General features: G+C 28.8%; 1 protein-coding gene across 3 annotated transcripts; it reads right to left on the bottom strand.

Moving 5' to 3' along the window:
* Positions 1 to 143: 143 nt before the first annotated feature.
* Positions 144 to 25541, bottom strand: LOC101239530 (zinc finger protein 184). Of its 3 annotated transcripts, none has more exons than XM_065788976.1 (4): positions 25278 to 25541; positions 3394 to 3505; positions 2260 to 3045; positions 144 to 1365 (listed from the first exon to the last, which is right to left on the bottom strand). In XM_065788976.1, the coding sequence occupies exons 2-4, from the start codon at positions 3503 to 3505 to the stop codon at positions 818 to 820; spliced, it is 1446 nt and encodes a 481-aa protein (XP_065645048.1). In that variant the 5' UTR covers positions 25278 to 25541; the 3' UTR covers positions 144 to 817. The 3 variants fall into 3 exon arrangements, with proteins under 3 accessions (XP_065645048.1, XP_065645047.1, XP_065645049.1); XM_065788975.1 differs by having other exon boundaries at positions 25131 to 25289; XM_065788977.1 differs by having other exon boundaries at positions 3394 to 3526; positions 25131 to 25282.
* Positions 25542 to 26974: the final 1433 nt, after the last annotated feature.

Below are 26974 nucleotides of genomic sequence, written 5' to 3'. Positions count from 1 at the left end.
TATTTATTTTGGCCAGATTTAGATAAATAAGTTACATATAAAACTAAAACATCCTATTGCGTAACTCAAACGTTTTATGCGTTACTCTCAGCCGATTAACACATAATATAAAAAAACAAAACAAATCAAAACCAAACGAAAAAAAAAAAAAAAAAAATATGACATATTCATACTCAATATGAAAAATACACTAAAATCTTGTTAGAAATAAATAATGCACATTATAAACATGCGCAAAAAAGCTATAAATAAATTATATTACACTTGTTAAAATACCATAAAGAAATACAAACAAAAGAAACTATATAATATGGTTGAAAAATACACTACGCCCAAATTTCATTTAGTACCAACAAAGCATTTTCGAAAAACACTAACCACAGTAAAAAATATGAAATTAGTACGATATGAAACGACAAAGCATATAAATTATAGTCCATTCAGGTTAGTTAAAAAAATCTTTAAAAATGTCACAAATTCGTGAATGTTAAAATACGCTCATTCTATTTCATTTCAAAATAGAAACGAAGCGATCATTGTAATTCTTTTAAAATAAATATGTAATTTCAAACATTAAATATGATTAAGTAATGCCCAAGTATTTGATGATAAAAAACAATATAAAGTAGTACTTGTATAAAAGCTCACTATAGTAGTCTGACGAAGTTGCTACAAACAGCGCTAATATTTAAATAAAAAACAGCAAACTTTTTGAAAAACTACTTTCTGTTTTCTAACACATTATTCTTACTTTCTTACTCAATCCAGTGTGCAATGCTTGTAGTATTAACCCCCGGAAACAATTATCTGTATTTATTTACCTCCGGGAACGGTTATGTGTACTTATATGTTTAGAGTATAAATGCTTAACACGAAATACTTTAGAGCATTCAGGACAAGTAAATTTAGGCGAGTTATCGCCAGAATGCACTTTCATATGACTATTAAGGTGATCTTTCCTGACAAAGCCTTTATGACATACATTGCATTTATGCTTCTTGTCTCCGAGGTGAATTAACATGTGTTTTTTAAGGTTGTGCCAAACTGTAAAAGTTTTGGTACACTCGCTGCATGGAAAAAGTTGAGAATCTTTGTGTGATTGAGTATAGTGCCTACTCAAATCTTTAGAATTTGAAAAATCAATATCACACATTTTGCATTTCCAGCGAGTAGGAGTTGAGGCAGCGCTTTCTAAGCTGTGGACTTTTTCGTAGTGTTGACGCAAAATAGCGGCTTCATCAAATATTATGTCGCATTTTAAACAATGCCATTTCTGAGAATCTCCAGTGCATTCTTTCTCGTGTATCTGCAACGTGAGTTCGTCTCGAAAAGATGACTTGCACGAAACACATTGTAAAATAGAATCTATAATCATAAAAACAATACAACCTAAATAACGCTAGTAATCGCTACCAGAGTTCAATGTAAAAAAAAAAAAAAACTAAAAAAAAAAAAGAAAAAAAAAACTAAAAACGACGCAGTATATAAAATAATAAAAGAAAAGTGCTGAAAACAGTGCTAAGTAAAGTATATAATAAAGGTAATTATACTATCTGGGTAAAATAAGTCTATTTTGACCTAAATAAGTGCTTTACACAGGTGAAGATAGGTAACTTTCAAAAACAATATTACTTCCAAACTTTTATATGTTTGCACTGGTAGGAAATAAGGATGTTTAAGGATGTCTTTGAGAATTCAACTTTTATGCTTATAGGGTTTTATGCTTCCAGGCTCTAATCGATTTTTATGAAACATTCATCACACCAGTATAAAATTGTGTGAAACAATCCGAACACCAGTGGAATTAGAAAATGCTTTAAAATGATAACATGTTAAATGATATCAAATTTTAATAATTTTTTACATAATACATTTTTTTGGATGAAAAACATAAACTTAAATCCGACTATTTTACTATATTGAAGCCAATGAATACAGAAAAAAATTACAATAACCTTGAGGAAAATGAACACAAATAATCATGAAAAAAATAAACCCAAATAATCATAAAGAAAATGAACTCAAATAACCATAAAGAAAATGAAAACATACAATCATAAAGTAAATGAACACAAATGAACAATTTTAAAAAACATCATAATACAATAATAAAAAAAATAAACAAAAAAAAACTTTAAAAACAAAAACAAAAAACAAAGCATAAGAACAACCTTAAGAAAAAGGCCTTACGACAAGTAAATATCTATACAAAGAGTGAAAGCAAATAAATTAGTAATTGAGGATTTAATATTTCATTACCTGCATTACCATTAACAGCAGATGGCATAGAAACCATATTACTTTCTGTTTCATTACTGGGACTTTCATCTTTTACCCACAAATCAAAATTATCGTCTAGAATAGTAACTGAGACATCATTTCTCTCATCAAGGTGATTTTCACTTTGTAATATTATATCTTTTTTATTGAGAGTAAAAACTTGCAAATTGTCTTTACAAGCACTTTGATCTTTGTGTGTTTTTGAATGTCTTTCATACATATCCATAGTTCTGAACCCTTTCCCACAAATTTTGCAACCATATTTACGATTATAATGAGTGTGCAAATGACTTCTTAGATGGTCTTTGCGCAAGAATGCTTTATCACAAAAAGAACATTTGTGTCGTTTTTCACCAACATGTATTAAAACGTGTTTACGCATGTTATACTTATCATTAAACTTCTTTGAACAGTATCGACATACAAACTGTTGATTACTGTCATGAACTGTATGTTGATGGTCAGATAAGAGCTCTAGTGTTTTAAATAGCAAATCACAAACATCACATTGGTATGGATATTCAGAGTTGGGTTCAGGATGCTGATGTTTGTTTGCCTTCTTTGAGTTTTTCTTTTCTACATCAAATTTTTCTTCTTCTTCCAAATCTAATGGCTTCAAATGTATTTCATCCGAAATAGATTTTTCAGAGTTATTATCTACAAAATTTTCATTCCCTTCTTCATTTTCGTTGTTTATAACAGGATTTTTTTCTTCCTCATCAGAACATTGTATATCGTTGCTTAATTGGCTATCTGATTCTTCATCTAAAAAAACATCATTATCATCATACTTACCATGATCATAACCGTAACAAAATCATGATAATGATGATCATCATGATTATTATCATGTTAATCATCATCACTGCCATTATAATCATGATCAACATCATAATGATAATCATGATCATGATGATGCAGATCATATTATTGATCATGATAATGAAGATCATCATTATCATGATTATGATCAACATATCATCCTCAATATTTTTGTATGATTTTCATCATCATAATCCTCATTATTTATATTTGATACCTAATATAATATAAAATTATTTTACTAAACCAAACAAAATAAAGAGACAACAAATAAAGAACAAAGAAAGTAACCTCCGGTCTCTTCAAAAGCATTTTGGGGCTGAAGCTTAAAACTGCCATCATCCAGCAAAACACGTAATATCTTGCGTGGTAATTTTGACTTTCTACGCGCAGCCCCTACCATCTAGAAATTAATTTTTAGCCACTAAACAAATTATTTAAACATAAATTATTAAAACATAAATTATTTTATAAAATTTTAAATATTGCTAAAAATAACAAGAATATTAAGAGCTTGTCATGCTCCACTAAATCTCCCATTGTTACATCATCTCTAAACATTACATAATTGTTACATCATCTCTAAACATTATGTCATTGTTACATAATTACAGTTTTGCTCAACTGTAATTATGTAATAATGACATAATGTTAAGAGTTGTCGTTTGTTTTAAAACAAACAAACAACAACTTAATAACAATAACAAATTTATTTTAAAATATTTATACAGGATTAACATTTTCAGAAAATATATAAAAATTGCTATAAAAATTAATATAAATTAAAAAACAAAATGTTTGAATGTTAAATTCATAAACCATCTTTCAAAAATTTTTTAAATACCATTAGAAAAAAATGTTCAAACAAAGCTGATTTCAAACATCAACAAAAGAACCTAATTAGCAATAAAATTATTACTAAATGACAGATAATATGTTATCACTATTGATATTGACATAAACATTACCTAGTAATGAGGACTTTAAAATAAATATTGCACTATTTAGATCCCAACTAAAAAATCTCATACCAAATATTCAGAAGCTTTAAAAAACACCTGTATAAATTGAGGCTTAAATAACATTCAAACTGTGAATGTAGAAAAAATGCAAGTAATATGATTTGAGCAAAATTGTCCAGATTATCCAAATATTGAAGAAAATAAACTGTTGACAGTAGCCATATTACTTGATCCTTAATACAAGACTGCAGGTTTTCAAAATAAATTTTATTCTGAAAAAGCAAATGAGAGGTTTTTTTACCTTATGATTAGTCAGCTGAGTTATGGTAAAACTAATATTCAAGCAGAATCTACAAAATCAATTACTGAACAGGTTAAGTCAAAAAAATTTATACTAAACTATGTTGATTAATTAAAAACAAATAAATGTAAAATAAATTTAATTTTAAGTTTAGAAAACAAATTAAAAAAAAAAAAATATCATCAGATATGGGACACAATTTTAGTAGACGATGAATCAGATAATAAAGAAAGTGATGGATTTTATCACAATGCAACCAAATCTGCTAAAATTGAGCTTCAGAAGTTTTTTAAAAATGAAACAAATAGATTTTGCAGGAGATCCATTATCATATTGTAATTTGATGAAAAGCGAGTTGGCAAAGCTAGAATGCTTAGCAAAAGTATTATGTATAATAGAATACTTTTGTTAAGTAATTTATGTTCACTTTCAAGCACAGGCATTTAACTTACAACAAAGAATGTTGAAACACTTCTTTTTTAAAAAATACTATTTAAGAGCTTTTTGTTATTCTTCATCTTAAGGTTGAGATACTAAGTTTCATAATTCAAACTATAATGAAATCTGGGATCCTGAATGTTTAAATCTGTGATCCTGAATGTTTTAAATTTAATTTTAGAGCAAAAAAATTATTTTAAAATGCATTAATTGTTATTGCAATTTTATATGAATTGTATTATACTATAAATCAAAAACTTAAATATTGGAAAACTGAGGCTAGTTGCAACAGCTAAGTTGCAACAGCACCACTCAAAGGATGTTTTTTAAGTTACTGTTTCAAAATATTTTTATTTTATATTGCTTTAAGGATAACATGTCAGCTCAAAAAATAAATTGTAGAAACAAAATTTAAAAAAATATAATTTAAATTAATTATTATTAAGTTTATTAATTAATTATTAAATAATTAAGATACAGAATTATACACATTAATTAGATAGATCTATGATGCCTATGAGGTAAGTTATGATGCCTATGAGGTAAGTTGCATCAAACTCATAATTTGCTTTAGAGCAGGGTAAAGTGCACCATTCTTTTATTTTTTCATTTTAATTTCACAATTGTTGGATAACTATATAGAGATTTATATCTATAAATGTTGGATTAATATGCGACAAAGACCTATTACTTTATTACCCCTTAAATTTTTATTTTTTTAAAAGTTCTTTATCGGCCTCATTTTAATCCAGATCTAATTATCAAAGAGGAGAGAGGGGGGGGGGGGTTATAAAAGGGAGGGGGGGGAAATTTTTAATGTTATAACAAGTATTTTTTATAAAAATTTTAGTTTATAAATACAAACTAATATTTTTTTACAAAACATGCATAAAACTATTTAATTCTAGCATTGCTTGCAGTTAAATGCACATTTTCTAACAGCTGTTTTATAATAATTAAATAGGATATACCTTAATAAGTTTTACACTTTGGTGAGAAATAAACAAAAGCTTGTTTTTGACAAATCAAGATTTATTTGGTCAGCGATTTTTAAAGCCTGTTACATTGAAAGTTTTTGTTTTTATCAGTCACTGAAATAATTATTTTTAAGGATTTTCACTGATTTTCACTGATTTTTTGTCGTTGTTGTTGATAACAAATAAAAATTAATGAACGGGGAAAAAAGGAAGAGAGGAGGGGTTTGGGGTCTTGATAAGCTTGGGGTGGGTGAAAAAATTTTCCAAAAATCAATAAATATCTCCCATTCCTTTTATTAAGGAGTCGAGAGTACTAAGTATATATTTTTATTTGTGTGGAATAAAAAATTAGAGTTAGAAAAAATTGAAGTTAAAAAAAATAAAGTTAAAGAGCAAGAAAATGGTTGACAGAAGGCTTGAAATGTTGTAGGTTGTATGAGCCAGGAAAACATGAAGATCGGAGAGAGTTTCAATAAAAAAAAACAAGACAAAAAATAAAAGTTTTTAAAGCAGATACAGTAAAAGGGTGCAACTTTGCTGAACAACAAGTCAAGTGAGAATGGGTTTCAGTCAACGGAATTAGATATGATAGCTCCATTTAGCAGTGACCATGATAGTATTTGAAAAAAGCAGTAAGAAATGCATTTTAAGAACAACGAGAGAAAGGCTCAAGTTTGGAAGATAAAGCAGGTCAAACTATATTTACAATGGATTTTGGGACCTTATCTAGAAGAAAAAAAAAGGTCTAGATAAGGCCTTCTTCTAGACCATTTAGAAGAACCAGCCAATTAAATAAGACAGTATTGGATACAGGGACAAATGAGAGACTTGCAAAAGGTACAGAATGAAATCAGATATAAGATATAGGCAAGCACAATAGAAAGAAGCAACCTTATCAGATGCTAACTTTGTATATATGGTTTCTATGAAGGCCAGTAATGTAGGATTATCTAAGATGTCTCACTGAGAGGGTTGCCATTTATTAATACCCTGTAGTACCAATTGAAGTGTGAAGTTTGTTTAAACTTGTCATGTTAACAGGCATGTGCTTTTCATATAGTTCCCGCATTTATTTGTATTGTTTGAATAGATTCTAGATGACTCGTTATTCAATGGGGAACAATGGTCATTCCAACAAGACAGTGCCCCTTCGCACAAAGCGAAGACAACACAGAGGTTGTCTTCGCTTGTGCGAAGGGGCACAAGCGAAGACAACCTCTGTGTTGGCACATCTTCGCAAACCTCACACTTCCGTTGATGCCCTCAAGTGATCACTTCTCAGAGAATGGGATGCTTTATCCATAGATACCGTGCGTAAATCAATCGAGGAATGGCGTCCAAGACTGGAGGCGCGCATACGGGCAAAAGGACTCAATCGAGGACTCTCTTTATTAATGTGTACTTTAGCATTTTAACTAAAACATAACATGCATATAATATGTATATATTACATTTGTTCTTGCATTAAAAACATGTTCTCTTAAATTTTTTTACTGAATTAAAATTTCGCACTTCAATTGGTACTACTAGGTATAGGAATGTTGACAGTATTGCAGTAGTTGTTTGCAGTAAATAACTGAGTTTTGTTGGAGTTAAAATTCACAAGCCACTGCAAGCCCCAAGCTGTTACAGAAGTGAGATCAAATTCAAGATTCTAATCGATCGAAAAGAGATCTAATCAATCTAATCAATCGAAAAGAAAAGATTTTTTGTCAAGACAGGAGTATAAAGTTGAGTCACCAGCATTAAAGAGCTACTTTAGATCTAAGATAATCAAGAAGATCATTAATGTAGATAAGAAACAATACAGGACCAAGGATAAAACCTTAAGGTACTCAAGTAGTTACTGGAAATAAAGAAGAATATTATCGTCGGAGAATGACTATAATAAAGCGCTTAGAAAGAAATGATTTGATAATCTCAAAAGTTTTCCCAGATATACAATATGAAGCAAGCTTTTAAAGAAGACCAGCATTTTTTTTTTTCTTTTTTAATATCTTCACTTCCAACAAGGCTGCAAGCAACCACTATTAGAGTTGGAAGTTACTGGAAAAGAAAAGATGAAGATTATAGAGCAAGATAACAATTGACAGACAACTTGAAAGATTGCAAATTATATAAATCAGGAAAGCAAGATAAAAGGAGCGAACTCTAAAGAGCTGATGTTCGAGGAAAAAAACTAGAGGAATAAGAGTTTTTGGAGCATTTAGGAAGAGTCACAGAAAAAGAATGAGACTTAATTGAATGACGAATAACGCGAGAATGAATTTTAGTAGATGGCATAAGAGACGCTAGCTCGTTAGAGCAAAGCCTATTATAGTATTTGTGGAAAAAACAAAGAGAAGCAACATTACAATGTGATAATGGTTGGAGGTTGGTTGCTAGAGCAGGTACAACTATGTTTACAATGTGTTTTTGCACCATGTAGAAAAAAAGAAAGGACATCACTAGAAGATCCGCCTTAGATATGGCAACAGTATTCCATATTAGGCCGGATTTGAGATTTATAGAGATAGAGAATAGAATCCAGAGTAAGGAAGTGTCAAGCTTGATAAAGAGAGTCAAGCTTGATAAAGAGATGCACCCTTAGCAGATACTAATTTTGCAACAAATTTGATATATGGTTTCCAAGAAAGCTCGGAAGTAAGAGTTAAGTAAAAGCATGCCAAATGATAACAAAAGCTTAGATATGTCAAGGGTAACAGTCCTTGTTGCACTGCCTCCATCTAATGCACAATAGAATCTTTCAGTCACAGCAGTTAGCAAGTCAGTCAGAATTTACAAGGCTAAAATATCCAGTGCTTGTCATGCGCTTAGCCATTGCCATTTGGTCACTAAATTACATGCTGACCAAAAACTTATTGCTAGAAAAGTTCTAAAAAAATGTCTAAAAAAATATCTTCATATTTTTTTTAAAAAGGTTTCACTAGTACTTTTTTTTGTAAATATATCAAAAACATCTGCTACTGTAGAAAAAACAAAAAAACATTTTAAAAGGTTTAATGAATTTACCATGACTTTTTCAATGAGCAAATGAAACTTTAATGACCAGGGGCTATTCTAGTAAAAAAAATTTAGGCAGCAGAACCCCCCATCCCGGTAAAATTTAGCAGAAATATTGCCGAATATTGGCAATATTTCCGTTAAAATATATTTGTTGCAAAAAAAAAAAAAAAAGGAAATAAAAATAAATAAGGTTCTCAATTTTTAATTAGGGCAGTGCCCAAATATGTTCGACACTGTCAAAAATGGTCTAGAATAGCCCCTTATGACATTTTTATGATTTATATGACCACTGGCCAACCTGTGGGGTTGGCAGTCGCCCCCTTGGCTAAATACGGAGCTTACAATTCATCAACTCTCTTAGGAGTAATTCCATCTCAATTCATCCAGGTCATGTCACCATATGTCTCAAATTTTATTGATTATTATACAGTTGAGACTACTTAGTAAAATAAGAATTCCTTGAAAATTTTAGTTTCTGGCTCCAAGGAGATCCTAAAATATGATCATTTTACTTTTAACAGATCTTGGCCAGGCCCCTCTTGTCCCCTCAGAATTGTGACCTTTGTTTAAAGCTTCCAAGTCACATAGTTTTAAAAATATTTGATCTTTTTACTTAAAATTGTGTACCTGGCTATTTTTAGATGTGAAGAATCCAATAAAATAATCAGAAATGTAAAAAATTATTATTAAGTACCTGTAATAATCAATTTAAATAAATTTAGTCAATTTTTTGTATACCTGATTTTGATGCTGAAGAAACCCATTTGGCCTTGATGATATAAAAAAAAAATTATACATCATTCTATATTCAATAATCTTTCAGAAAACAGGAATTTGATCTGTAAGTATATGGATTTCCATAAATGGATAACAGGGCACAGTCCCCACTTTTTTGTAGCGGAATCTTGCAATACATTTTTCACTACCTTCCAGACTAGCTGGAGCTCTGAAACTTTCGGCATTTTTGTAGTGCCGATAAATGTGCATTTTAAAATTGTTTCTAGGGCCCAAGCACTAGGGGAAGGGGCTGGGGCATGTTCCCCACTTTTTTGAGTGGAATCTTGAGATGGATTTTTCACTACCTTCCAGACAAGCTGGAGCTCTGAAACTTTCACCACTTGTGTAGTCCTGATAAACATGTGTTAAAATTGTTTTCAGAGCAGACAGCCAGAGGGCCACGGGGCTGGGACACCAGGGGCCATGCCCCACTTATTTTCTTAAAAAATTTTAACAAAGTAAAGAACTTTGAAAACATTGTCTTCAAATTTTTCTTTGATTTATACTTGTTCCATTTGGTCTTTGATCATTTTATATATATTCAATGATCTTTCTTATAATATCTGAAGAAAGTTCATGTTTTTCAGATTTTTGATTTGCAAGTATATGGATTAAAAACAATCATCAATCTAAAATAATGATTTTAACAGAATTTTACATTGTCTAACTTAAAACTTTTTAAATTGAAAAAAGTTTATATACTTTAATGCTAAAATGTTAACTGCAAGTTGTTGATTTAAATAAAATCCAACAGTAAAAAAAACATCCTGTCATACCACTAGATCAATAAAAAAAAATCATCACTTTTTAAAATTATTATTTTAATTAATATTTGCTAATTCCACAATTTTTAATGTTTTTTTGCTACTTTTATCAAGATTAGTTTTACGGTTATAATGGATTCATGTGATTTTGGAAAACTGTTAAATGATACTTTTCATAAACTGATTTACTGTAGAAAGATTTATTTAAAGAGATTTGATTGTTACAGAGAAGATGCCAGAGAAGAATTAGTTTGGAGATCTGGAATAACAGATGGTAAAATTGAAACAGCCTGCCTTTACCATGAAAAACTTTTGGTACAAACTTTGAAAAGAAGCACACAAAATGTTGTAATTTATTAAACAAGCATAAATCGAAAAGAAAAACAATCAAAGGTAAATAATTGTTGATAAAGAATCATTGTAAAATCTGTTTTAAATAATAAAATTAAAATCTACTAGTTTATAAAAGCTTGAAAATAAGCTGGTTTGGTTATGTATTATATAATTGAAATAAGAACAGATAGTTTTCATGTTCATAGGTAATCACTAAAAACAAATTGTACTTTTCATTTCAGATAGTCATGTAATAACATTTGACATAGCAAAAATTGCCTGGATATCAACTTTGTTGAAGTTGCTATGATGCTATCATAAGTAAATTTATTGAACAAGATATTTGTGTGTTTGAACACTCTTTTTCAAGTGCAACTTCAGAAAAGAATCACAAGAGGCATTAAATGTTAGTCTTGAAATAATAGGTGTATCCCCCATAAAACTTCATGGCATTCCAAAGCATCAATGGTTATCTATTGCTAAAAGTAAAGTTAAAAAAAAACATATGTCAAAGTATGAAGATCATATTTTGAAAGTATATAATGTTAGCAAAGCAGAACTGAAACATAAAATTCCTCATACCAAAAGTATTGACAAAAGTAAATGCGATGATCTAGACAGCAGAAATAAAAGAAAAGTTAGTTATTTCTGACTGTAAAATTCAAATTCAGATGTTAACTTTTACACCTGAGTCTTGGTCAAGAAATTATGCTGTGCGATATTTCAACGTCCCTGAATACCAAATTAGAAAAGCGCACAAACTAAAAGAAATAAATGGGATATTTGCAGTTCCAGACACTAAGAAAGGTAAAATATTTTCTGAAATAACATGAAATGTCAACAATATATACCATGATGAAGAATTTACTAGACAAATGTCTGGTAAAAAAGAATACACAAGTATTGATAAAAACAACACATGCAAAAGCGCCTGATTTTATGTAATCATAAAGAACTGTATGTTTCTTTTAAAACTAAATAGCCTCAAGAAGTTATTGGGTCTTCTAGGTTTTGCAGTTTAAGACCAAAATGGTGTATAACTGTTGGAGCATCAGGGACTCACTCTGTTTTTGTATGTACCAACCATCAAAATGCAATACTCTTGACCAATGCTATACAATTAAATTGCACTTACAAAGATCTGATGATGAAAGTTGTTTGTGATATGACACGTAATGAGTGCATGATCCATCAATGTCCAAACTGTCCGGGTACAGTTTCTTTAAACAAGTTTCTGGACGCATAGCCAATTGACAATGACAACGACGAGGAGGTGTCATTTAATCAGTGGCAGAAAACAGACAGAACAAGATTGATCTGTCAGACAACAACAATTGAAAAATACAAATTTATGTTATCAGAGGAAATAAACAAGTTAACAACTTATACCTAAATTGCAAAATGTCAAGCAAGATACCCAAGGCAACAAAAGGAGAAGTTGACAAAAGACTGCTGTATTGTCTTAGGTAACTTTGCAGAAAACTACATGTTTGTGATTCAAGATGTAATCCAATATTATCATTAGTGCAAAACTCAATGCACATTACACCCAGTTGCCCTTTATGGATTAAACAAAAATGACCAACTTATAGAAAAATTGTTTTGCTTCATGTCATAAGACAATGAGCATGACACTGGTTTTGTGTTTGAAGTTCAGATACAAATAGTTAATTATTTAAAAGAATATCATCCTAACATTTCAAAGATTCTTTATTTTTCAGAGGGTTGTGCTGCACAGTATAAAAACCACCAAAAACCTTTACAATATCTGCCTACATAAAGATGATTTTGACACTGATGCAGAGTGGACATTTTTGGTACAAGTCATGTCAAGTCACCATGTGATGGTATTGGTAGCACTGTAAAACGATTAACTGCAAATGCAAGTCAACAAAGGCCCATAAATGACCAGATATTGAATTGAAATAAAATTTTTGACTACTGAACAAACAATATTAAAGGAATTTTTTTTTTCAAGATTATAAAAGAAAGACTGACAGAATTGTGCACCACTTTGAAAATACGTTTTCAGCTAAGTAGAACAATTCCTTGAACTAGCAGCTATCATCAATTTAACCCAGAATCTATTGATACTATTAGCTTTAAACAAACAAGTGAAGATGTTAATATAACAGGCATTTTTTTTTCTTCTGGTATTCAAAGATCTTAACCTGATCAGCAAATTAACATCAATACAAATTAACACAATACAGAGGAGATCTTAAGTGCCTTCCTACCATATTGGAAGAACCCCTAGATCTTCATGCATGAGGTATTGTCCTGTAAATTAAAAGCATTCTTCTCAAATATCCACATAATAGTCCTTTATTCAGTAAATAAGCTTTCAAACCCATCTTGACTGTCACTACCATTCTTTAGCTGCGCCATTAGATTAAGGAAGGTAAGGTAGGGTCTTAAAAGGTAAGCAACTTATTTCCTTCAGCCAAGGTATAAACTGGTATCATGAAATTTTGCAGCATTATCTTATATCAAAAATAATCTAACAACCTGTACATAGGTATGAACCATATGCACTCTGCATTAAGGTTTATTATCATTCTGCCATACCATCATGGTTGTCTGGTAGCATGGGAAAACTCGTTTTTTCCAAGGGTAACTGAAATTTTAAAAAAATACCAGTCAGTAGCCCGGCAGGATGACCAGACAATTTGTTACTGACAAAAGTGTGTTTATTAATAAAACCATATTTTGATCTATGAAGATTTTATTCCTTGCGATTATTTATAAGAAAACTTTAAAAAGCATTTAAAGTAGTTTAATAGTAGTTTACACTTCGTTTAATAATGAGTACACTATGTAGCGTTATATTTTATTTAAATATATTTTACTAAATTTAATAAAAAGTAGCCAACACGTGATTAAATATTTCGAAGTGCCACTGAACTGTTTTTTTAAACATTGTTGTTGCATTATGAAGCACATTTCTTCTCAATTTAAAATGAGTTTTAAAATTACATTTTCTTGTAATTCCAAATGCTTATTTGGATAAAAAATACCATTTTTAATACCTTATAATTGCAGTTTGAATCATGTGAATGGGAAGTTAATTCATTAATAACACTGAATCTCCTTTGTTTTTCATTAGTAAAATAAATTTTTATTTTAACTTTTTCAAACAATGTTTACAAAATATAAAACATTAAGATGTACGTGAAAAATCATTATTAGAATGCACATATAAACTATTTTTTTCTGAAAAAAAAAAAAAAAACAATTCTTAGTATAATGAAAAATGTTTAAAACATTAAAAACATAATGGCCACCAAGATTTCAACTTTAATCTACATCAAATTTGGATTGTCTCACTATGTATATCATTATAGATTGATTTAATGAACTTCTGCCAGTTCTTTATTACAATCAACTATAAACTCTAATTGTCTTTGATCTGATACCAATTTCAATTTCCTACCCAACAAAAAAATGCCTAACTCTGTGAGTAGACCATACAATAGCCAACGCTTCTTTCTTTTTAGTATATCTTGTTTCAGCATTTGACAAAGATCATGAGAGACAGTACAGAATGACTATTTTGTGATAGTATTCTAGTTATGGCTTTTGTACTGCCATCAGTTATTTATTCTAAACCTTGATTTATGTCATTAACTTTTGCCATAGGGTCTTCACAAAGATTCTTTATTAGCAATTCAAATGCATATTGATGTTCTTTCTTCAACCATTTTTACTACTTATGTACCATTTAAGTACTACTTGTGGTATACCAAGTACATATGCATGTGTACTTGGTATACATGTTTTAGTTTCTACAAAACTTAAATCAAACTTTAGACTTTTTCTTTTGTAAAACAACTCTTATATTAAATGTAGATTATAAGATAATCAAGTAATCTTACATTTTCCAAATGACATTATTCATCAAAACTTTTTTGCTGTGCTAATAAAGATAGAAATGTTGAAAACAGTAATTTGAAGTTCCTAATCAAAATACTTGTAGTAAGAATGACAACAATTTATATTCCTATAAGTTTTTTCAATAAACAAAGAAAATAATCAAACTAGAATGCTTATTCTCTGCAGCCATAAAATATCTGAGTTAATTAAACAAGATTCTTTTTGTATCTTCTTCTACTAACCTTAATGGTCATTGACTAACTCTAGAGGATCTACATGTATCAGGTAGTATGACTTGTTGCAATACCTTTCTCTAATGAGTATTGTTTTAATTCTTTACTGATAAAGCTGAACCTAATTGACCATGATGATGATGATCAGACTTTACCCTTCCTCTTTTATGCTGTTTCTCTAATAATGGTCAATGCTCAAACAAGCTCTCATCTCTATTATGATAAACCAAAACTCATTCTTGCTTGGCTTCTTCAACAAGTTGGTTTGGCTTATTCATTAAGTTGCATCTTTTTACTGCATCTGTTCCTTCATGCTATAATAACTTTTATTAAAAAAGTTATTATAGCATGAAGGGTTTTATTAAAGGAAAAAGACAGTCTTTTTTAATAAAAAAGTTTCATTAAAAAAGACTGGCTTTTTCCTTGCACATCGAAAAACCTTTAAAACTCTTACCCATCTTCATGTTTTTCTTTTTTATATAACCTACAACTTTTTATACAACCTACAACTAATATTTTCTTAGAACGTTCTCATTTAGTTACAACTACATATAAAAATATTACTATTAAAAATATTTTTAATAAACCTAAAAATTTTGCCAACAGGCTTGATTATGGTTTATCTGGCAATTCATTTATATACAGTTATAAGTGCATTAAGCACTTTTGTATATATTAGCACTTTCGTAATGAGATGAAAAAAAATTATTGATTTGAAACTTAAATAATTAAACAAAATAGTTAAATGTAAAACGAACATATTAAAGTAACTTGAATTAAATTTTTTTAAAAACTTTTTTTTTTCTTTAACATAGTTTGGAAATTTTAGTAGTAAAAAAAAACAGTAAAATAGAGGGTTTTAAAACTTTGAAAAAAATTTAAATTAAATTTAATAAAATAAATTTATAGTTATCAATATATTTATCAATAAATTTAATTTAAATATTATAAAGTATATTAAAATTAAAAACATTTTAAAAAACAGAAAATTTATTTAATTATCTGTTTTTTAATCTAATAAAAAAAAAAATATATTTTTTACAATTAATTACTACTTAATGTTTTCTGCATATTTTAAAAGACTGTTTAAATAACTAATTTAAAAAGGTTTTGGCGTAACATAAATGGCATTAACGCCATTTACATTACGCAAAAATGTCTACGTTTCATGTGTTGATAAAATTGCCATTTCGTACAGGGTAAAAATTTATGAAATCATCCAGACCATGACACCCTTACGTCTCAGAATTTGTTTATTTATACACCACTTGCAATTGTCTCTCTTATACGTGATCAAAATTTGCATTTAAAAATGGTGTCTTTTTAGAAAAATTTAAATTTTGTAACAAAAGATTTTGTGATAAAATATTTTTAAAACATTTATTTGAATAAAACATCAAACAGTGTCATTTATTGACTAGTTTAGGACATTTATAGTCATAGGCCAAGGGAGATACCCTCCCCTCCCATGGGAGGCCCCTACGCCCCTCCCCCAATCTCCCTAGATTTTTTTTTTGCATAAATTGAATAAATAATGCAAAAACATACAATTTAATTTTAATTTTGAAAAAAAAAAATTTTCATTATTTCAAATTGGTGACCTTAAAACCTCCTTTTATATAAAAAACAAACATTAGTTTTGTTTTGTTCTTTTTAAAGGTATTTACTTGCTTGTATTTTCTTAAAGAATTACTTTTAATTTTATAGTTTTTATATTAGATTGTTAGGTAATAAATAATAAAAATAATTAATATGGAGAAATGTGACATTGGAAAAAGTCTTAACATTCATTGCCACAAAACTGGATTTTCAAGAAAACAAGGTTTTGTTCAATTTAAAGATCTTCCTTGTGAAAAACAAGAAGAAATAATATGGCGAGCAAATTTAAAGGAAAAATATAGTTCAATAAGAATTATATGTTGTTATCATGAGCAATTCTATGGAAAATATTTTGAGAGAAAAATTACAAAGTGTTGCAATCCTCTTGGAACACACAAGGAAAGTAAAAAAATTGCTATAAAAGGTAATCTTACCTTATTTACAACAGAATTGATATGGAAATTAAAAGAAAACAATTTATTATTTATAAAATGTTTGATAATTTCAGTTATTTTAACCACGTAAAACTAAATTTGTTTTTTAGGTAATATAAAGATTTCCATAGACATGGCAAACCATTTGCAAAAAAATAATGTTTATGTAACCCCAGGTTGGAAATTCTGCAGTAAATGTTACAAAAAAGCAATAGAAACTGATGAAGATTTAAATTCACAGGAGGAATGGGAATCCAAAAGTGAGAAAAAAATTAAGTTAGATACCACTATAGAATTGCTTGGAATTTCACCAGTCAAACTAAAAAGTCTTTCAAAACACAGCAAATTGCCTGTAGCAAAACAAAAGTTTGAGAACACTATTGACAGAGTTGCAAAAATGGTCTCATTAGCATATAATATTAAAGAAACTTTTTTAACAACAGAAATAAAAAGGCCCATTTTAAACAACAACATTAACAATGACCATGATCTAGACATTTTATTGTATGAAATAAAAAATTAAATTTCTGAGACTGACTCTTATTGCCATAAGGTGCAAATTTTAACACTCGCACCAAAATCATGGACACGTAAAAAGCTATCAAGCTACTTTGAAGTGTCTGAGTATCTCGTTCGAACAGCGAGAAAAGTTAAAAATGAGAATGGAATTCTATCATTGCCTGGAAAAAAAACTGGAAACCCACTTTCACCAGAAACAGTTAATTTAGTGATTAACTTTTATCAAAGTGATGAATTTTCAAGAATGATGCCAGGAAAAAAAGATTATGTAAGTATTAAGAAAAACCAACATGTTCAAAAAAGATTATTGCTACTCAATCTTAATGAATTACATGTTGCATTTAAAAAAGACTACCCTAACATCAAAGTCAGTTTGTCAAAATTTTGTACTCTTAAACCTAATGGTGTATTACAACTAATGCGTCAGGTACCCACAATGCATGTGTATGCGTACATCGCCAAAATACAAAATTTCTCATTGATGCCATTAGGTGGAATAAAAGTTATAAAGATTTTATGGCATTGATTGTTTGCTCTCTTGAAAATGCAGAATGTATGTTGCATCGATGTAACCAATGCCCTGGTATTGAAGTGTTAAAAAGTTTTTTAGTGCAGGAGTTTATGGACCATGAGCATGAAGAAGATCTAGTATTTAAGCAATGGCAGAGTACTGATCGTACAACACTACGATTTCACAGTCATTGCCACTAGATGAATTTAATGATTTATTATGTGACAGCATTGACAACCTTACCACTCATTCATATATTGCAAAAACACAAAGTAGATACTTAAAAAACTGTAAAGAAAATCTTAACCAAAACGAATGCTTAATTTTAGGAGATTTTGCTGAAAACTATCAATATGTTGTTCAGGATGAGGTTCAAAGTTATCACTGGAGCAAAAGTCAATGCTCACTTTATAATTTATAACTTTATAATTGTACTTTATTTTATAGAGAACAAACTTCTCAAACATAAATCTTTTTGTTACCTTTCAGAAGATGTTGATCATGACACAGGATTTACAAGACTCAGGAAGATATAACTAGATATAACAAAGAAAATCTACCTGATGTATCAAGTGTGAAATACTTTTCCGATGGTTGTGCGGCACAATTTAAAAATTTCAAAAATTTTATCAATCTTTGTCATCACAGTAAAGACTTTGATTTAAATGCTGAATGGGTACTTTTTGCTACCAGTCATGGTAAATCCCCCTGTGATGGTATTGGTGGGACTGTTAAAAGAGTAGTATGTCAAGAAAGTCTAAAACAAATAACTACTGGGCAGATTTTAGATGTTAATTTAAATGTACTCCTTTTGTAAAGCCAAGATAAATGGAATTTATTTTAAGTTATTTTCAAAAGAAGAAATTGATCAAACACGAGCACAATTAGAAAAAAGATATTTAGGTGGAAGAACAGTTCCTGGCACAAGGATGTATTATCATTTTATTCCAATTGCTCCAAACACTATAAGTTATAAAAAAATAAGTACTGATGCATGCACTGAAATATTTGATATCATTCCAAAAAGCAAACATTATGTAGATATTTCATTAAATAATAAAAAAATGGATTATACTGCATGTTTTTATGATGGATTTTGGTGGGTAGGGATTGCTGAAGATGTAAGTGAGCTTGATATAAAAGTCAGATTCATGCATCCACATGAACCAGGTAAAAACTTCTTTTGGCCAATGAGAACTGATGAGTGTTGGGTGCTTTCTGAAGTTATATGCCTAATTTCTACACCGCGAACAATATCAGGTCGTACATACAACATATCTGATTTAGATTTAAAGAATATAAACTGTTGGTTACAAAAAAAAATTAATTATGTTTAAAATAATTTTGTTTTTATTTTATTTACCTATTTTGCATTTAAAATGTCTTTTATTTTTTTCAAATTCATGAATTGTAGGCTGAGAAGGAGGGGTAGGGGTTTAAATAAATCACAAATCACTCCCATCTTATTATGTCAATGACTATATTAGTCTAAAACTACATAAAGATATTGATTGACAAAATGTTTTAAAAACGTTTTAATATCTTTGGTTTTAAAATTTATGACTTAAAATCGTAAAAAGATCTTTGAAATAAGAGGTAAGTATTTATCGATTTGAAGTAACGCAAATAAACTGTTTCTCAAACTTAAACTGAAAAAATATGTTTTTAAAATGTATTTTAACAATCAACTATTATTTATTTATTTTATTTAAAAAAAATAAATAAAAAAAAATCTAGGGAGATGGGGGTCGGCGTGGGGGCCTCCCGTGGGAGGGGAGGGCGTCTTCCTTGGCCCATGACTATAAATATCCTAAACTAGTCAATAAATAACACTATTTGATGTTTTATTCAAATAAAAGTTTTACAAAATATTTTAATTGCTTTTGTTACAAAATTTAAATTTTTCTAAAAAAACACCATTTTTAAATGCAAATTTTGATCATGTATTAGAGAGACAATTGATGAACCTAATTTTTTTCAGTAGACCTAAGATGAAATAATGATATACAATTAAACTTTTTACTCTGGATTTTGGGCCACAGTCTTCATTTTACCTCCAAAAATCACTAGTTTACAAGTCAATAATTTTGAACAAAATTGGACAAATGAGGCATTTCTTGAGATAATCGAGTCTTGAGGGTGCTTTTTTTGGATTCCTCAAGTTAAAATCTATTAGAGTACCAAATTTTAGGAAACTTCCCCAAGCCATTATGAAGATACTGTATGTCAAAGTTGCTTTGTAGTCGCTTCAGAAAATCACTAAAATGCCGAGTCAGCATTATTTCAAGTGACGATATCTCTGGAATCCATTGGTATTTTTAACTAAAATTTTTGCAGTTATTATTTTTTTGATATGGACTGCAAGTGGTGTAAAAATAAACAAATTCTGAGACGTAAGGGTGTCGAAAATTATTTTTTTTGGATGATTTCATATATTTTTACCCTACATAAAATTCAAATATCGCAATGATTCTTAACAAGGCCTGATATAAATAACTAAATTGGCCTATATAACTATAAGGCCTGATATAAATAAATTATATTGCTAAAAAATAAACAAAAAGTAATTAAGAAATTTATGTGTCAAATAGTTCTTGCAGCAAGTTTTCATTTAAAAATGTAAGTTAATTAACATTATTTAAAAAACGTTATTTGAAACATGTAAATTAATTAATATTAATTAAAAAAGTGTAAATTAATTTAAAAAAATAATTGAAAAAATGTAAACAAATTCCACATTTTAATAGTTCACCTGTTACACAATGTGTTGTGTAAGTCAACATGTTGTGTTGACTGGTACAACACTTTTTTCAAGCAAATGCTAGGAGAAGATAACTCTGACTTACCCCGCCTTGGTTCTTGGTTGAGTTAAGACTAGAGACGTTATCTCAATAAAAATACTCATCTTGGGCAGACATTAAATACATCCGATTACTATCTTGTAAAAGCCTCCTAGGAAAAAACTTAAGGGGTAAACAGATTCTATATGTTGACCAGCCACACACCCCTTCTTCATCTGTTGGTCTGGCGTAGATGTATTTATAATACATTGTTTCCAGTTTAGGATGTTGAATGATGGATCTTCTTGACTCAATGTATGGGTTTTGCTTGTGCCTCTGTTTTTATGACTAGGCAAATCATGCTATTATCTCCTAATGAAGGTAGAGCTCTAAAACTTAGTTTTATAGCTCTGAGGCAATCTGGTAGTCAGATTTCTTAAACTCTGTGGTAGCTTTCAGAAAGGCTGATTCCATCAACAGCTGTAAAATATCAAGGTAAAAAAAAATACCAACTAACAGTGCCATATTGCGCATAGTGTCCCTGGTCGTACTTTTGGTGTGAATTGTTAAGGCCACATTTGGCTCCTTTTATGACATAGGGTTTATTAATAGTAATGAGACAATTGCTTGTACTATTAAATAGTGTACTGAGAACAATCTGTGCTTTGAGTCAAGTTCTTTAACAAATTTAAAAATGACTAAAGTATCAAAAACCATAAAACACAAAAAACCATTGCCACCACCAAGTTCTCTAAATCTATTATTTACTGATAAGTTTGGTATGCTGATCCTCTCCATAAGCTCTCTTCTTACGGTGTATCAGGTAACATCTTTAAGAGTATTGAATCTTTCCTTACCACTCAAAGTGTAAAAAATGTCCTTGATGGACAGCATACTTCTTCAAACCCTGTAACTTCAGGGGTTCCTCAAGGTTCTATCCTTTGCCCTATACTCTTTTTAATTTACATCAACGATCTTCTAGAAATTCTCACATCAATGGCATTGTTCGCTGATGATAATACCATTTATTCTTGTCTTCATGAGAAGCCACCATTCTCTGATTGCTTGGAGGGGGCATTTGAGCTTTTATTTAGAGGGAGCATTTGAGCTACAGCATGGGGCTCTCGGTGGCTGATGAGCTTTAACTCTGATAAAACTCAATTTTTTTCAGCTAATTGTTATTGTAATAATCTAGATCTTCCTATATTTATGAATGGTAATATACTCAATGAGTCATTTACTCTTCATCTTCTAGAACTAACTCTTACTTCCGAAATTTCTTAGAAACCATATATCAAATCGATTGCAAAATTAGCATCTGCTTATGTTGCATCCTTTTATTGTGCTCGCCACTTTCTTACTCCCAATTCTATTCTTTATCTCTATAAATCTCAAATCCATCCTTGAATGGAATACTGTTGCCATATCTGGGGAAGATCTTCCAATGATGCCCTTTCTCTTTTAGACAAGGTGCAAAAGCGCATTGTAAACGTAGTTGGACCAATATCCAATGTTATATTCCAATATTATTGTCGTAATGTTGCTTCTCTTTCTCTTTTCTATAAATAATGGTGCTCTGAAGAGCTAGCATCTCTTGTGCCATTAACTAAAATTCATTCTAGTGTTTTAGTCATTCAATTAAGTCTCATCCTTGTACTGTAACTATTTCTAAGCGCTCCAAAAATTCTTATTCATCTAGTTTTTTTCCTCTAACATCAGTTCTTTAGAATTCACTTCCTTCACCTTGCTTTCCTTATTCATATAATTTGCAATCTTTTAAGACATCTGTCAAACCATTATCTTGTCTATAAACTTTATCTTTTCTCTTCCAGTAGCTTCCAGATCTAACAGTGGTTACTTAGAGCCTTGTTGAAAATGTTAAAAAAAAAAAAAAAATTAACAAAATGTATAATTTTATTGTTTTATTACTTATAATTATAAACAATTTATGTAAAAATGGATGTATAAATAAATAATTATAAAAATATACTCTTTAGACTATTTTTACAAACTATAAGATTAACATTTTGTATGTCAACCTGTTGCTTCCAGCACAGCTTGCACATAGTCAAGTATACACATTTGCAAAATCCTGATGTGTTAGCTCAAATATAAAGTCGAAACTGAATTTAGCAACCTTAATTTACCCTAAAAATGTATTTTACCTCATCATTTTTATTGACTCTATTCAACTGTTCATTTAAATTTTGTGTTGTTGTATTGTATTGGTCTGTTCTACACTAATATACATTTTTTGAAGCTTTTTTTTTCATTATTAAACCAATATCTTTTTTATTTTTTAACTCATACTATTTCTATATTCATTACTTCTTTGCTCTGCATGGTTTCCATGATTTTAGTAAGGTCCATGCTATTACAATTAAAATTAGCTATTTCTTTGTTCCTGAATTTATTTATCAGTAACTTTCCTATCCAATTGCCGACAAACAAAGTTATCAAACAACATTAAAATTTTATTCACTGTTTAATAAAAACTTAAAAAATAAGGTGACTACTAAATAAAAATTTGAGTTTGGTAAGATTTATGAATGAAACTACTTCGCACAACCTATACAAACCCACATGCTCAAAAGCATTTTCACAAACTAATTTTTAGTAAAAGAGTTTTACAAATTATCATTTCTGATTTTAATTTATAAATTATTTATTTTTTATAATTAATAAAATAATGCAATTATACAAACTATAATAAATTAACTATAATTAAAACTTTTTATTTCTTTTGTATTTCATACTTTTTTGTTATTATATTTATGTTTAACTAGAATTTAAAAGTATAACATTTATTATTTTAAAAATAACTTCTTTCATAACAACTTTTTCACCATTATTATATTAATCTTTTAACATAAAGTGTCCATAAATATTGATCGACAGTTGACTGAAATTTTTTTTACCTAGCAAAACTATTTTGTTGTTACAACTCAAAGCTTAAATATAAATTTCCAAAAAGCATAAATCTTTTACAAGATTAAGTGTAAAAACAGCAAAAAAGCCTCAATTTTTTTTTTATCATTTGCATTGGTCACTTTTAATAAAAACTGCTAACTTAGTCTAGCAGAAATTTATGACAACCCACAAAAAAGTTACACCAAAAATCACATTGATGTTTAAAGATTGCTTTAATGCAGTATATATTTGTTACTTTTCTTGCGCTACTGTAATATTAATTTTTAAGTTACGTAGTGATTCTTTAAATAATAAACCCAGCTAAAAATATTTGACAATTGCAATTTCTCATTGAATATATATTAATTATAAGTTGAAATGTTTGTTAGCATTTCTGAATTTTTGTTCAAAATACTAATAAACAAATCTATTTTCTTAAAACTTCTGTTTGGGGCTTATTTTGTGTGTGTGTGTGTGTGTGTGTGTGTGTGTGTGTGTGTGTGTGTGTGTGTGTGTGTGTGTGTGCGTGCATGATTTGCATTTAAACAACTGTTATGAATCTATGACACAGAGCATTTAAAAAAAATTTAATAATCTTTACCAACATAATAAACATTAGATTATACCAAATAGAATATCAAAATATGATTAAAACTTATACTTCTAGAGGGAACAGAGTTTATTTATATAGTAACAAAGACCTTTAATTTTTTTTGCACATGATTATACATTAATATGAACTTATTTGTGGATGACATAACTAAAATACACTATTCTACATTTACTAAATATCTACATAGATAGCATTTAAAAGAAAATAAATTAAAGACTGATAAGTATAATGACAATTGTATTGTCATTATAATTATCAGTCTTTGATTTATTTTCACTTAAATACCATAAAAAATATCGTAGGATTTCTTTTTTTTCTAAAAAATAATAATTCTTATGAATAATCATATTTATATATATATATATCCAACTTAAATTGGATGTTAAGCAGTCTGATGTCATAATGAAATTGCCAGCTAATGGGGGTTTCAGTTTGTATATTGACTGACAAAATAAGTAGAACATATGAGGAGTGCCACTACATTGACAAAGGGTTTGGGCAGCAATATTTTCTTTTATTATTCCTTTTTTTTTTTTAATTTTTTAAAAAGTCATAAGGAATAAACTAAATGTCAGCAAAAAATGTCAGCAAATGCTGATCTAAATTTACATTATAAGTGTATATATATATATATATATATATATATATATATATATATATATATATATATATATATATATATATATATATATATATATATAATAAAAATAACTGTTTTATATTCATGCAATATAAAATTGTAAAAACATATAAATATGACTTCACAGTTTTATAGTGTATAAATATAAAACAAATTTTTGTTTATAAACAAATTTATGGAAAGATTATCTTTTATTTTGAACTAAAATGTATCAAAGATACTTATATAAACTATATATGAGATGATAAACATAAAAAAACAAATAAGACCCTATTTATTTGTATAATAATTTAATTAAAAACAATAACAAATTAAAAAAAAACTACATTATAATGTCTAATAACAAGAAATAACTTACTTCTTGTAAAAAAAAGTCTATGAGTGAACTACAACTTTTGTGGATTCCACTCCTCCCTATTTATTTTTAAATTACTTTTTTTTTTTCATTTCTTTTTTCTAAAAAATAACGATTAAAAGACAAAGCCCTTTTTTAATGAAATATTACCTAATAACAAACTTTTTTTTTGGTATGCGATTTGTATCAATGAAAATTGGCAGGTGTTCTCAAACGATCACTTCTGCATTAAAAATAACTTTCCGTTATTACCCTTTTTTTTCACTTTATCTTTTACATTTAAAATAATTTAAAAACAAGTTAATTTAACGAAGTTTGACAAGCGTTGAGAGTATCTCGAACTTTAAATAAATACTCCTTATATGTCGAGACTATAGAAACACGATGTAGCGTCTAGATAAGCAAAGCTGATTTTGGAATATCTCCCTTAATAAATCTTAATAAATTTGTAAACAATTTGTTGCGGACATTGATATCTATAAAACGGTCGTTAACAGATGCTTATCTTTAGGAAAGGGTTGGTTTGGATTATATATCCTATTTATACACAAGATATTATTATATGACAGACAACAACCTAGTGAATGAGGTTCTAATTACATAAGCCACCTATTAGCTGAAACGAAGTTTAGAAAAAACATTATTTAATAATAAAATAAATACTAAAAAATTAACTTTCTGCATGACCAATCCGAGATAACGAAGTACTAAAGGTGAACGGTATAAGTCCTTGGCCGGAAAAGGAGCAAGAAAACACCGAGCCTTTAGGTTTCCTGCATTTTGAAAGTTTGACATTTAATTGTATAAAATAAAAAAAATTGAAAAATTTACTTTCTGTAACCACAAACCACAAAACTTCCAATTTATTCCGATTAAAGTGATAAAACTACGAAATTTATTTAGGAAATTTTAAAGTAGTCGATTTTCAATTTTCTTTTTTTTATTAAAATGTTTTCGTTATTTTTAAAATTTTTAAACTATTTTTGTTACTTTGATACTATTTTACATTTTTTCTGTTAACTAAAAACAAAATTACTTGAAAGAAAAATTGGTTTTAAACTTGAATTTGTTTTATTTAAAAAAACCTCTTTTTAAGAAACATTTATGCTGCAATTCATAACTACTTTTCGAAACAATGTTGCAAGGTACCTAGGCAACAACTGCTTAAAAAATTTAAAACAAACTTAATTGATTTTCTAAATTTATCATTTAAATAGAGCGAAAGCGCAGCGATGATTATTTTTGATGTATTCGAACTTTGGTATGTACTTTTTATATGGCTTTCCATCACCAGTATACGACATATCCTCAATGAAAATCTTAAACTCTCCATCGTAACCTTTTTTTTAGAAAGCATCTGACAGTTTTTAAAAATTCACTTTCTCCTCCCTTCCTTCCCCTCATTTTATTCCTAGAGTCGCCCCTGATTATTCGTCTATGATGAATTGAGTAATTGAATTGATGATTAAAAGAGAATTTTCGGAGGCCTATAATATGACTCAACCTAATTTTGAAATTTTGTAGATTATGACGTTTTTGATTTTTAAACGACAACTTTCGATTTTAATATTTACACCTAGTTATAATATGTACTACTAATTTTCCAACCTACTAAATTGTTGACCTACTGTATTTTTGACCTACTAAATTTTCAACCTACTGAATATTCAACCTATTGTATTTTCAATTTTATAACGACGTCTTTCCGGTATGTATTTTGTATATTTTGTTGTTGATTTGAATACGAGCCAAGTTTGACCATCCTTTGCGCAGTGGTTACAGCGCTGACTTTAGAATGTGGAGTTATAAGGTTTGATGAATGTTTGGAAAACTTATTAGTTGTTAAT

This window comes from Hydra vulgaris, chromosome 01 (genome assembly GCF_038396675.1).
Source record: "Hydra vulgaris chromosome 01, alternate assembly HydraT2T_AEP".
NCBI classification, from domain to species: domain Eukaryota; kingdom Metazoa; phylum Cnidaria; class Hydrozoa; order Anthoathecata; family Hydridae; genus Hydra; species Hydra vulgaris.
Note: the sequence above shows the minus strand (reverse complement) of the source record. Positions and strands in the feature narration are given on the sequence as shown.

What these genes read in the sequence shown, in the direction of transcription:
- LOC101239530 (XM_065788976.1), bottom strand. Translation starts at nt 3,505, where the DNA reads ATGGTAGGGGCTGCGCGTAGAAAGTCAAAATTACCACGCAAGATATTA. An exon ending in TGCTTTTGAAGAGACCGGAG is followed by an intron (nt 3,046 to 3,393) that starts GTTACTTTCTTT and finishes ATGTTTTTTTAG; the next exon opens with ATGAAGAATCAGATAGCCAA. An exon ending in TGCTGTTAATGGTAATGCAG is followed by an intron (nt 1,366 to 2,259) that starts GTAATGAAATAT and finishes TTATGATTATAG; the next exon opens with ATTCTATTTTACAATGTGTT.